At 35.2% G+C, this 13,220-nt stretch overlaps 1 protein-coding gene across 1 annotated transcript in view; it reads left to right on the top strand.

The window, feature by feature from the left end:
- Nucleotides 1–12,370, top strand: part of LOC144968561 (hexokinase type 2-like) — a 24,702-nt gene extending 12,332 nt beyond the window's left edge. The window contains exons 4-13 of the mRNA XM_078907037.1: nt 1,509–1,648; nt 2,253–2,334; nt 4,351–4,493; nt 4,994–5,093; nt 5,658–5,737; nt 6,299–6,411; nt 7,699–7,854; nt 9,434–9,573; nt 10,659–10,792; nt 12,099–12,370. Coding sequence (XP_078763163.1) covers nt 1,509–1,648; nt 2,253–2,334; nt 4,351–4,493; nt 4,994–5,093; nt 5,658–5,737; nt 6,299–6,411; nt 7,699–7,854; nt 9,434–9,573; nt 10,659–10,792; nt 12,099–12,197 — 1,187 coding nt within the window. The 3' untranslated portion in view covers nt 12,198–12,370. The remainder of the gene's footprint in view (nt 1–1,508; nt 1,649–2,252; nt 2,335–4,350; nt 4,494–4,993; nt 5,094–5,657; nt 5,738–6,298; nt 6,412–7,698; nt 7,855–9,433; nt 9,574–10,658; nt 10,793–12,098) is intronic.
- Nucleotides 12,371–13,220: the final 850 nt, after the last annotated feature.

The raw sequence follows: 13,220 nt of genomic DNA, 5'->3' as shown, positions 1-13,220 counted from the left end.
TTTTTAAAAAGTGGAGTTACATTTGCATCTTTCCAGATGCTGGGCAGCTTCCCTTCCCTAAGTGACTTGTTGAACAACTCTGCTAAGGGTTCTGCTAGCTGTTCTGCCAGTTCTTTTAGTACACATGGGTGTATCCCATCAGGGCCAGAGGATTTCGAGGAGCCTAAATTTTTAAGCTTATTCCACACATCTTTACAAGTGAATATAATGTCACTAAGAGAAGAGTCAACTTCAGATTTTTCACAATCAGGAATATCCCCCACTCTCTCGTTTGTGAATACACTACAGAAAAATGTATTGAGGAGGTTTGCCTTATCTTTGTCAGCTGACACAAGTTTACCGTCACTGTCCTTGAGGTCGGCTAGGCCTTCTTGCACTTTCATCTTACTCTTAGCATAGGAGAAGAATGCCTTTGGATTATTTTTCGCATCTTGCGCTATAGACTTTTCATAGTCTAGAACTGCTTTCCGGCACGCCGCTTTTGCTTGGTTCCTGGCTCTTGTGTAGGCTAGCCAGTCTTTCTGGTCTAGTGTTCCCAAGTATTTCTTGTATGTCTGTTTCTTATTACGTAACTTAGACATAGCCATCTCACTCCACCAGACAGGTGTCTTGCGTTTGCCTGCAGGCCCTGATCCACTTTTAGGAATACATTCCTCAGTTGCAGTTTCTACAGTCTTTTTGATGCAGTTCCATGTATCATTTGCATCCTTATCCTGAATTTTGGCAAGTAAATTGCTGTCATTCACACACTTTCTCAGTTTATCAAAGTCAGCTTTTTTGTAGTTATACCGTCTTTCTTTCTTTACTTCAATTTTTGTGCTACACACAAAGTTAAAAGCTAAAACATGATGATGACTTTTGCCAAGGGGAGCGTTATGAGTCAAATTTTTCACCATGCTCGCTTCAGATGATAAAACTAGGTCTATGAGTGTTGGTTTCTGATCCCCTCGAAAATGCGTTGGCGACTTAACATGCTGATAGAGGAAAGAGTCTCTATAGAACTCTAAGAATTCTAATGCTTTGTTGCCTGAGGCTGTCTCATTTACCCAATCAACATCTGGTTGATTAAAGTCACCAGTGATTAATACATATGCCCTATCCTTAGTAAGGTCCAGCATAGTCTGATACAACTTATTGGTGTTCTCTGGGGAACTAGTTGGAGACCTATACGCACATCCAGCTAGTAATTTTTCACCATCCCTCACTTTCACTTCGATCCAAACACTCTCATTAGCTAGCTTTTGGTCAGGTGCCAGGGTGATTTCTTGTGCACCTATCTCCTCTTTCACATAAATGATGATACCCCTGTGGCCGTTAATTTGGTTGTGTATTTGGTTGGTGATTAGTGCGATATATGTGTCGGTTTATAGTTTGTAGTAGTTGTTAGTTTTGTCCTCGGGGACCAATAGATGTGTCTCATTGTTTATCTTTTTTATGTCTGTAGTGAGGTGCTGTTGAGGTGCTGTTATTTAAATTTTAGAAATTGTTTATTGATTATTACATAACAGAGCAAGGAGATTATCTGGGTCTTGACCTGGGAGGAACCAATTTCCGTGTTGTGTTAGTTCGATTCAAAGATGGAGTTGCTGATACGACCACAACATATTACACATTGACAGAGGAAATTCTCTGTGGTCCTGCAGCTGGAGTAAGTGGTAAAAATGAACATTTTGTTAATCAATGCAATTTAAAATAATGTATGATACTTCAATATATTGAATCGAATTTTTCAAAACATTCAAACTGCTAATTGCTGAAATTTCAAACTGAAATCTTAATGAACTTGTCAAACAAATATGCCCACTCGACTTTATAAAAATAAGTAGTTTCCAATTTAGGAAATGTAGTACTCGCCTTTATTAGCCTCTAGCCCTCGGCAAGATTGAGTGTTGATATCAAGTCCTTGGTGTGATTGCTTTGGCACCGGTAGGTCTTAAAAAAATAATCATTTGAAAAGATTGCATCCTTTTGAGCAACATCTTAAAAATAAATAAGTCATTAAGTATATTTCCATTGTCCAAAAGAATCACCCCATTTTGCATTTTGCTTCGCCCAAATTAAAAAAAGCAAAAAATAAACCCAAAAACCATGGCATAGGATGGAAGCTTTTCAGATACCCTCGAGATTCAAAGCCGATCATCCTTCACATTAAGATGCGATTTAACTCATTTGCACCAGAAACTTGATAGGTTAATGCCATCTGTTACTTGTTTATTACATAGAAATATTAATTCAATTTTTTCTCCCTTTAGGTTTTTGATTTTATTGCAGAGAGTATCAAGGACTTTTTACAGAAAAATGAATTAATTGAATCAAAGACAAAAATACCTCTTGGTATGTAATCATTTTCAGTCTTTCTGATTTTGTTGTTTGTTTGGGGTATCATAACAGTATAAGGAAAAGTCTCAGTCTGCCAATGCTTTTGACAAACGGATTAGTTTCTTAGATATAAAAGGTACAGTCCATTCTGGATAATCGCAAGTCGGTTAATCGCAACTTTCGGTTACTCCCAACATTTCCCAAAAACGGAATTAATTCTATATGTATTTCACTGGTTAATTGCAACAAACTTTGGTTAATCACAACAAATTTTCAAACTCAAAAAGTAGCAAATTCAAGAAATCAATCAAACAAAATCTCATGATTATTAAATTTCATCATGGGTGAAATCAGGACAGGTTGAAGAATCAAGAGTGGCCGGGTTTAATGCTACACTAGTGTGTCACCACTCTATTAGATGCAAAAGAGGGAGGGACATTACAGTATGGGTTTGTAAGGTCATCTGTAACCATTAGATAGCAGGCGAGGGGGCTGGGCATAGTCAAGACAACAGGTAGACAATGACAGTTGTAAGGAGAGGCTGAAGATATCCTTTGTTTTGGGATTGATACCTGTGCATTGTAATCAATGGGTTTGGTGAGAGCTTATTGTCTTTCATCACGACTAATCTCTATGACTCTTACAAATGTTGAGAACAAAAGAGTGAAAGTTAACTCTCTACTTACCAGCCATTTTCAGAATTTTCCCCAGAAACTTCACACCTGTTCAAAGCAAAATAGATTTTTTTGTTACTCAAACAGAAAGGCAACAAGTAATTCTATGCATAATATTATTCATCAAAATGAGCTCTAATACTGATTGTCAAGTTTTTATTGCAATGAAAAAAAAATCTTTAAATTTTAAGATTACAAAGGAAATCTGAATGAGAAAAGTGATGGTTACATCGTAATGAATGTGATGATTTTCCCATGGGTGGTAAGGAGAGGAATAATCCAATCTGAATGAGATGGCTTACTTCAAAGCTGCTTTTCGCTTGTCAAAAAATATACAGGGCTGCCATATGTTTTTTTTTTCAATCAAATTGCTCAGTCTGTGGTGGACTACGAACAATATTTATGACAATTGGTTTGAGTTTACCATATATGATATGAAACTGATCAGTGGTCAAATCACAATTGCGATAAAAACTTACAAGTGTTAGTGAAAACAGTGCCTCATCATTTTATCTGAAATCAACCAGATACAGCAGCCATGGTCGGCCCAGCCTGTGTAAACTCAGAGGGAAAATGTTGCAATAGTGGACAGGAACCTCAACTTTGGTTAATCGCAACATTTTTGCTGATCCTAGAGTGTTGCGATTATCCAGATGGACTCTAATAAAAAATAATGAATATACCATCTTCACAAAAGAAGTTTTGGGCTTTTTTGGGGGGGAGTTGTCTTTTGGGGGTTTTTTTATGCACCAAAATTTTGGCATAGTTTAATTTTCCTCTCTATTCTGCACATGCTTAGAACGCTTCATTTGTTTACATTCCAAGATCTTATTACTTACAGAAAGTATGTGCCAAATATTTCCCTACTGTCTATCTGGTTTTTAAGTAATGTAATATGTTTTTATTGTTGTTGACTGAAGAAGGGTATTGATCACGAAATGTTCTGTGTTTGGTATTTTGTTCTTTTTTAAAAATTGTCATATTCATTTTTTAAAATTACTTTTTACAGTATGAATACAGATTGTGTTCAGAGATCAATTATATAACGAGATGAGTGTGTTTGTAAAAAATAAAAAATAAATAAAAAATAAAAAGAGAGAGAGAGAGAGAGAGAGAGAGAGAGAGAGAGAGAGAGAGAGAGAGAGAGAGAGAGAGAGAGAGAGAGAGAGAGAGATTATTAATTATTGAAATTGTTTGATGGGCAATGCTAAACATGGAAAGAAATTCATTTTGTTTCTTTCCTGTGCAGTTGCATACAAATTGTTGTTCCTGCTCATAATCTATCTTGTTGTGGAAGGTTCCTATTATTTCAATTGTTGGATGATATCTCTATTATTTATGAAATTTTTCGACACAGGCTTTACATTTTCCTTTCCATCCACCCAATTGGCTTTGAACAAGAGTATTTTGCTGACTTGGACAAAGACATTCCGATGTCCAGACGGAGTTGGAGATAATCCTGTACAGCTGTTGGAGGAAGCCATTGACAGAAAGGCAAAAGTAGGGTTTGTTCAAATCAAAAACTGATTTCTCAAATAATAATGCACGGATATTGGAGGGGAGTCAATTAAATAAACTAGGTTTGCTCAATTTATTTCTATCATTTCATTTATAAAAAGTGTAAAATGTCTCTAAAGAGATCATCATACCATTTATTGTAATTATTTTTATATAGATTTGAGCTTTTAAATGGCACAATATTCACTTAACATGCTCAAAGCGCTTTACAAGGGATCCCTAGCCAACAGCAACACTTACTATGTAGGACGATACATGACGCCTGTGAGGCGATATTACAAATTTTTTTTGGACAGAGACAATGCTGTTAACAGCCAGGTACTCATTTTGTACCCGAGTATGGTGAGAGAATGTGAGTAAAGAGCCTTTTCCAAGGACTTAACTATGCACTCCTTAGAGTGGGACTTTAATGATGGTTTTTGACATAGGCCACCAATGTACATTTAAAATTTTTTATTCCATTCATTTCTATCCTTACAAAGGGGTTGCCAGTTGACGTAGTTGTTGTCATGAGTGATACTGTCAGTACTTTGATGGCTGGGAATTATCTAGACAAGAAATGTCGAGTTGGACTCATTTTGGGTGAGGTCACATCGCTTGTATCAGATGCACTTAATGTTATATATAGAAGTAAAATTAAGAAAATATGGTATTTATTATTTTTAAAGTAAGAGCTTTATTACAGCAATATAAACTGAATGCGCTCAAAGAGGCTTTACAATGGGTCCCAAGTCAATAACAACATTTGACTTGTCAGACAAGACGTAACATCCGGAAGGCACACTATTATAATTATTTCCATTAGAGATGATCTGAAAATTATGTGAAAATGTGAGAAAAAAACCTTTGACAAGCACCTTACTTTGTTCAGCATACAGCAAGACTCAAACCAAAGACCACCAGGTCAGAAGCTGAGTATAATACCGCAAGACCACAAACATCTGCCATTTGTTTAACAAAATGTTAAAAATGTAATTATAAATTTTACTACTCTGAAACATTTTATACCGTGATACTTTTTCTAAAAATGAAATCCCAAAGTTTGTATAAAAATTTGGTTTGTTGTAAGTTTAATCTATCAAATATATCAATATTTTTCTGTACATTTCACTTCAGACTTTGACTATTTTGGTATTATCTGAACAGGCACTGGTTGTAATGCTGCATTTGTGGAAAATATAGACGATATTGAGAAGTGGACAGGCGATTATCAAGATCCAAAACATGTAAATGAGCCACATACGAAAATATTTCGTACACGTTTCTCATTTAATTTAACCTCTTTATGGTTCAGTTGGAACAAAACAAAGATGGGATAATTATGAGATTGCATAAGTTGAAGATGGTTCAATAGAACTTTTGGAAGGTCTTTCAAGAGTAAATTGAAGCAATCGAGATTTGACAGTAATTAATTTAAGTGTTTTTGTTACATGGTAAAAAAAACAACAAAACTATGATGCTTATTTTCTTTATTTGAAAATAAAGGCTCTTTGTTGGTAAACAAACATCATAAACAAGTTTTTGTCTAATAAAACTCAAATTTTTTGTCCTATTGTTTAAATCACTGGTGTTAATTTTAATTTATAAGCAATTTCAAGTAGTACTTTGACAACTAAATCTATAAGTGATTTGCATATTTAGAAAAAGAAAAAAAATCATTATAATTTATGGTTCTTTCCTTCAATGTTCATTTGCACTCTTAAGTCAAATGAATTTTATTTATTTATTGGAACAGAATTTGTAAATAAAAGTCAAATAACATTTCTGAATTCAATATTGAATTGCAGGTAATAGTGAATGTGGAATTGGGTTCCACTGGTGATGGAGGATGTATGGATTTTGCGAGATCTGAATATGAGAAGGAAGTAGATAAGTACTCTAATCACCCCGGCTCATTCACGTAAGTTTGCATGAATTGTCGTAACATTGGATAATTTTATTGTGTCATGTGTATAGATAGATCTTAGGAGAAATTAATTACTTGATTTAAAAAAAATTATGGGATGAAAATAACTACCTACACTCGATCACAGAAATCTCGAAAAAAACCCTGTACAATTCCCCGTTTCAATCCCTCTGTTTTGTTATTATTGGCAACATGAAAATCATAAAACACTTTTTGAGGCCAACACGGAAATCTCAAACAAATTGGACATTCCCTTTCACTAAGTGTCAATTAATGTGTTACGCATGCGTGTATGTGGCATACATTATGTGTGTGTGTTTGTGTGTGTGTGCATGCTGACCTGAGGGGAAATTGCAAAGCATGTTTGACCAGCATCTTTCACACACCACCCATCACTCCATCAGCTTCTTGTATTAGACGACGTTACTTCACTTTATGGTACTTAATCTGAGGTGCCAGTGCCATAGCAAAATTATCAGTGTCATTGGGACGAGAGACTAACAAAGCTCTGATTGCCTTAGGCAGTCATTGTTACGTATTAAAATGATACAAATAATTAGGGGTGGGGAAGGCAGTTTGAGAGCAGTGTGAGAACAAAGCCCTCTCTCTTAAGCCTGCTAAGGGTAAGAGGGAAGAGCTAGAGGGTGTTAAGTGAGGATTAATAGTATTGATTTGAGGTAAATGGATTCGTAGATAATCATATCACAATGCGATATGCTGCCTTTATCTTTTTATCAAGCACACGTGGTGGGAATTGTCATTCCATTTCTGTAATTGAACAAGACGAGATGCACTAAACGCAACACCAGTGAAAATTCTTCATAATTTTGTAAAAGATGGCAGAGAAAAGGAAATTGAATTGTCTCAACTCTTGACAGAGTTCCCAATCACGGAGAGTTATCATTATAACATGACTTTTTCTTCTCCCTCATATTCTTCCTCATATCCTCTGTAAAATTCTCAACACAGAAAACGTGAAAATACGGAAAACTCTAACAAATAGGCCAAGTCCCGACTTGTTCAATATTTCCGTGCTTGAGTGTAGCTTTTTACAAACATGTTAACTTCTTTATAAAAATGCTTAAAATAAAATTGCTTTAATACTAGCAAGTAGCAAAAATGAAAATATTATATCATTTCTTTTTGTAAGAGAAATACTCATGTCATATGATTATTAAAAATTAAAATGTTCTTATCTTGAAACAATTATAGGCTGTCTATTTGCTGTAATATAGATTTATAAGGAAATTAAATTTTATCAAAGACATTCTTTACTCACAGGTTTGAAAAATCATTTTCTGGAATGTATTTGGGAGAACTGATTCGATTGGTTCTGGTTCGATTAATCAAAGATAAGACTTTATTTAATGGCAATGCTCAACAGCTCACGGAGGGAAGATGGCAGTTCACCACATCTCATATCACAAAGATAGAAAGGTATAAATGTGACAATATATGAGGGAAAGGTAATAGTATTAGCAATAGATTAGTTAAAATAACAGGTCACATTGGTATGGTCTTTTCCTTTTTTATATCAGTTTTAATTACACCATATACGCTTTGTAACCTTATGACATCTTATCTCAGAGTAATATTCTCTCAATGACTTAGAATGGCGCTTATCACTCGAGAAATGTATCATTCATAGAGATTAAATGATTTATCTTAAACCAATATGGAACCTGGATATATTTTAATTGATGGGACACCTTTTTGCAGTAACAGTATTGTGAAATCTCCGTAGTAAGGGTCTACAGTAGTTACTGATTACAAGCACCCCTGGGTAAGCTGATGATTATAACCTTGAGAAAAATTTGCTTGATTCTCTTTGATCATAAAAATAAGAATAAAGAAATATTGTGAACTGAAGTGATTATTATTTTTTTTTTCGATGTCGACCTTATTGGGTTTTGATTTCTCTTTATATGTTTCTTTGTTTTTTATTTGAACTTTGGATCTTAAATATTTTAACCATCTTAATACTGCTGTAAAATAATTCAATATTTATCTTAATCATTTTTCTGGATGGGGTTCCAGACCTCCCATAGTGGGCAGGGAGGTCGCTTACTATGTCTTCTCTACCATATCTGTTTTCCAATTGCTTTTCACTGAGTGGGGTTCCTGACCTCCCATAGTGGGCAGGGAGGTAACTTGCTGTGTCTTCTATCCCCTGGCATCCATCTGGCTGGAGTCCTTAGCTGGGAGGGAAACAGTCAAATGTATAGTTATTGGTGCGGCTATGTGGTCTGGTGATATGACACTCGCTTTCGGATTGGAAGGTCCTGGGTCCGAGCCTAGCTCAATGCATAGTTGAGTCCTTGGAAAAGGCTCTTTACTCACATTCTCTCACTGTACTCTGGTGTAAAATGACTACCTCGCTGTTAACAACATTGTCTTTGTCCGAAAAAAAATTGCAATATCGCATAACAGGCGTCATGTCTCGTTCTACATGTTAAGGGTTGCTGTTGGCTAGGGACCCCTTGAGCACTTTGAGCACGTTTAGTGGATATTGCACTATATAAAAGCTCAATTATTTTTTTTAAAGTATGTATTGTTATAGTTTTGAGAGATATCTTTTTCCTTGTAAATCATTATGTACTGTTAATATTATTATTATTAATTTTTTTAGCATATGATTTGTAAACATTTGAGTGTATTCAACTTAGCAGGATCTTGTGCTGGTGTACGGGTGAGACTTTAAGGTGATCTCAAACTAAGTACACTGATAGTGTGCTCTTGTAATTTACATCTGTTCCATATTTAAACCATTCCCCTTCGTCTTACTTTTTCTTGTGTGCTTTTAATTGTAAATCTATAAAAATTTTTGACTATCCCATTTTCTACCTTTTTACTTTTGCGGAAATGACCCAAATGTGTCGCAAGCGCCGTAAAACCATTAAAAACAAATATACAAACATACATATTTTTAAACTGTTAAAAATAAATATGTAGTATGTATAATTCCCCTCATTATGAAGTTATTGTATCTCCTCTCCATTGTGACATTCATTTTCAGCGATGAAGAAGGTGACACGACCAACACAAGGAAAGTGTTAGAACAATTTGGTTTATCTTCAGCATCAGAGGAAGACATAGCCATTGTTAGAGAAGTCTGTGAGTTCATGTCCAGGAGAGGTGCTCATATTATTGCCATTGGTAGGTGCCATTGTACTTTCTGAAAAAATTGTAGAATGAGCAATTATATCTGACCTCCCATGGTAGACGTAGATGTCACTATTACTGTTTCTTCTATTCCCCTATATGTTTTCTTTTCCACCTTATTCTCGTCTAATTTTGGATTGACATATATCCAGTTCTTTTTCCTGGTCCTAGCAAGGATCCTTAGCCGAGATGGAGGCAGTTAAATGTTTTATTTCGAGAGATTATTTTTTTCACTTGTTGTTCATCTCTGTTATGTAGTATTGTACTTTGTAAACATTTGAGTGTATCCTTCATTGCTGCGTCCTTTGCTTGTGCCTTGGGGGGACTTTTGTAATGTCAAAATAAGCACATTGATAGATTGGCAGTGGAATCTTCTGTTCCCTATTTGTCTTATTATTTCTTTGGTGCTTTTAACTTCAGATTTACATTTCCCCAATCATCTTGTTTTTACTGGTGCTGAAATGACCTACAAGTAAGTGTTACTAGCACCAAGTAAACACCTTAAAACACAAACATGAACAATTACAGTCAAATCTGCCATAAAGGAACCCTACAACATTTTAGGCTATCCCATTTTCTGTCCTTTTACTGGCGCTGAAATTACCTATGTGTCGCAAGCGGTTTAAAACCCTTAAAAACAAACAAAACAAATAATATTTGGAGAATAAGAATATCACCCACTTTGTTCCATCGCTGTGGTATATCTTGCGAACTCCTGAGTCAAGCTTTCCAAAATGAAGAATACTTTTTTTTTTTTAATGTTTGCTTTGTATTCATACACACCAAACAGGCTTTTTCAGATTGTCAATATACTGTCTTTTCAACCTCTATTTAAGTCAATGAAATGAGCAAAAATATTCTGAATAATTTTTTAATTTAACAGGGTTAATATGTCATTGAGCTAATATATTTTTAAGAAATGACAGGGTTTTCTGATATTAGGGGTGAAGTAATATATATAGTTATTTAAGTTCAATGAACTCAAGTTGTGTTGCATTTGTCAACACATTTCAAAGAAGTTGCATTATTGCTTTATTGTTCTTGATATTTTAAACTTATGACACATTAACTCCCTTCAGCCATGTCAGTCCTCATCAACTACATCAAGCTCCCAGAGGTGACGATTGGTATCGATGGGTCATTGTATGAAAAGCATCCCAAATTCCATAACAGCATGACAGAGATCTTTAATAGACTTTGTCCAGATTCAAAGGTAATGACTTCCGTCAAATCATCAGCATTCTTTGAAGTATTCGAAATGTTAATAGATTTGAAATTAAATGGAAGTTTCTCATGCTGGACAGAGACCATAACCTCTGTATGTAGGATTGGCAAGTAAACTCCTGCGTTTTTTTTTTTGGTGTTCCTCTTTTTCTGATATTAGCCCCTTACTTGTTGCTGTTATTTTCCTGGGTTTAGATTACTTTTTTCCTACGAGCCTGGCTATGATCGTTTGCCATGTGGGAAAAATGTTTGTTTTTGAGAGAACATTTTTCCCGTTGTCTTACATTATCACTAGTTCTTGGTATTTTATAATAATGTTATTACATTCTTTTTAGTTAAGATCTTAATATGCATATGTTTGGTTTGGTTACTCTTGATATCTTGTTATGTTCCCTATTTGAACTAGTTTCTTTATTGGGGCAATGGAAACATTGTCTTTCTGGACCGAGAAGTTTTATATGAGTCGGTAGTCATGCTATATCTTCTGTCTCCATATATCAGTTGTCATTGTCGTTTTGACTTTTGCCCTTAAAATACCATGGGTGGGGTCTTTTGACCTCGCATAATGGGCGAAGAGGTCACTATTTGTATCTTCTATCTCTCAAATATCTGTATCTATTTTAACAGATGATATTTTCCCCCCATGTAAACCATCTCTCTGTTACTTTATACTCGCTCCCGTCTAAAAGAAAGTTCAGATTTTTCTTTTGTTGTTATTTTTATTTACAGAAGAATGAATTTCCCATATAAAGGTGAAAATTTTATTTATCTACTACTATTAGTATTTTAACTTTTTGCCTTGTAAGTCATATCTCTGTAGTAGTTATTTTCTTATTGATGTTCATCTGAGTGTACTTTGTATATAGGTCCAGTGTTTATGGGATTTTAATTTTAAGATGGTTCCCGACTATACATAAAAATAGATTTTTCCTGGAATCTACATCTGCCCTCTGCCTGAACTTATGTGTGTAGAAATGTCTTTTAATTTTTCCTTACCTTCTTTTTCACTGGTATTGAAATAACCTGAAACTAAAAATTTTACATCTATCATGAAAACCGCCAAAAAAGAAATTTATTTCACTTTTTTCTTGTTCATTGGTCAGTCCCGTTAAATTTGAAATCTCTTATTTTTTGACAATCCCACCATTTTCCTTCAACTGGTGTTGATCCAACTAAAAAGTGTTGTAAGCATTGCATTGGAAAACTTATGTAATCAAGATCAAAAGTGAAAACTATTTTTTTAAAAGATGTCTGAATGTTGAATTACTTTTAATGTTTCTACAATTTTCATTCAGGTAAAGATGATTCTTGCCAAGGATGGAAGTGGTCAAGGTGCGGCATTTGCAGCAGTCTCAGCTTTGAAGCAAATTGCCAAAGGTATTCGTTGCTCATAGAACAAACTCTAACACAACCCCGATATTACAGTCGAAGTGTTCTCCAGTTTCTCATGGAATTTTTGAAGTGTTTGGGACCTGAATGATGTAGTTGAGAGTACTGATGCTAGCAATAAGCAAGCAACTTTGTTTCTTCAAATTGAAAATAAAATAAAAAGAGTCATATAAAGGAATATATCTTAGCTGGACTTTATTTGTGATGGTGAAAACCGTTCAATTTTTTTTATTTCAACTATTTGTTCAAGGCCTTTACTTTATGAGGCTATCACAGTCACAGGCCAAATAGTAGATACATTAAAATTTGGGAGATATATCTTTTTTTTTTGTGATATTAAATTCAAAATTGTTTTGCCAGAGAGAGAGCATTCTTTTAAACATTAATTTGCCAAATGAGAAACCGGCATGTGTGATTGTAGTGAAGGAGAGGAAGAAGCCCTCCATACACTCCAGACATGGCCAAAATATGCAACAAGAAGAGAGGACCTCTGCAGACTAAGCTGTAACCTGACAGAGTTGAGGCAGGCATGGCTTTCCTTCACCAACTAGACATTAAAAATTATTAAAATTAAAATTTAGCTTTTATACAGCGCAATATCCACTAAATGTGCTCAAAGCGCTTTACAAGGGAAGGGGTCTCTGGGCAACAGCAACATTTAATATGTAGGACGGGACATGACGCCTGTCAGGGGATATTACAATTTTTTCGGATAGAGACAAATCCGGGAACTCATTCTACACCTGAGTACGGGGAGAGAATGTGAGTAAAGAGCTTTCTCCAAGGATTCAACTATGCGCCAAGCGAGGCTCGAACCCAGGACCTTCCGATCCGAAAGCAAGTGTCATACCACATAGCCACACAACATGGACATTCAAACATGAAAACAATGTAAGGGCTGGGTGGTTTTCTTGACCTCGCATAGTGGGCAGGTAGGTATATACTGTTTCTTCTATCCTCCTATATCTGTTTTCCAACTTGCTTTCTGTCTTTGTCTTGGAATGAGATAACTTGGTTTTGTCCTGGCC

Source organism: Berghia stephanieae, chromosome 3, assembly GCF_034508935.2.
Source record: "Berghia stephanieae isolate SIO BIC M18660-M18661 chromosome 3, UCSD_Bste_1.3, whole genome shotgun sequence".
NCBI classification, from domain to species: Eukaryota; Metazoa; Mollusca; class Gastropoda; order Nudibranchia; family Aeolidiidae; genus Berghia; species Berghia stephanieae.
The sequence above is the reverse complement of the archived record's forward strand: the minus strand, read 5'-3'. Positions and strand labels throughout refer to the sequence as shown.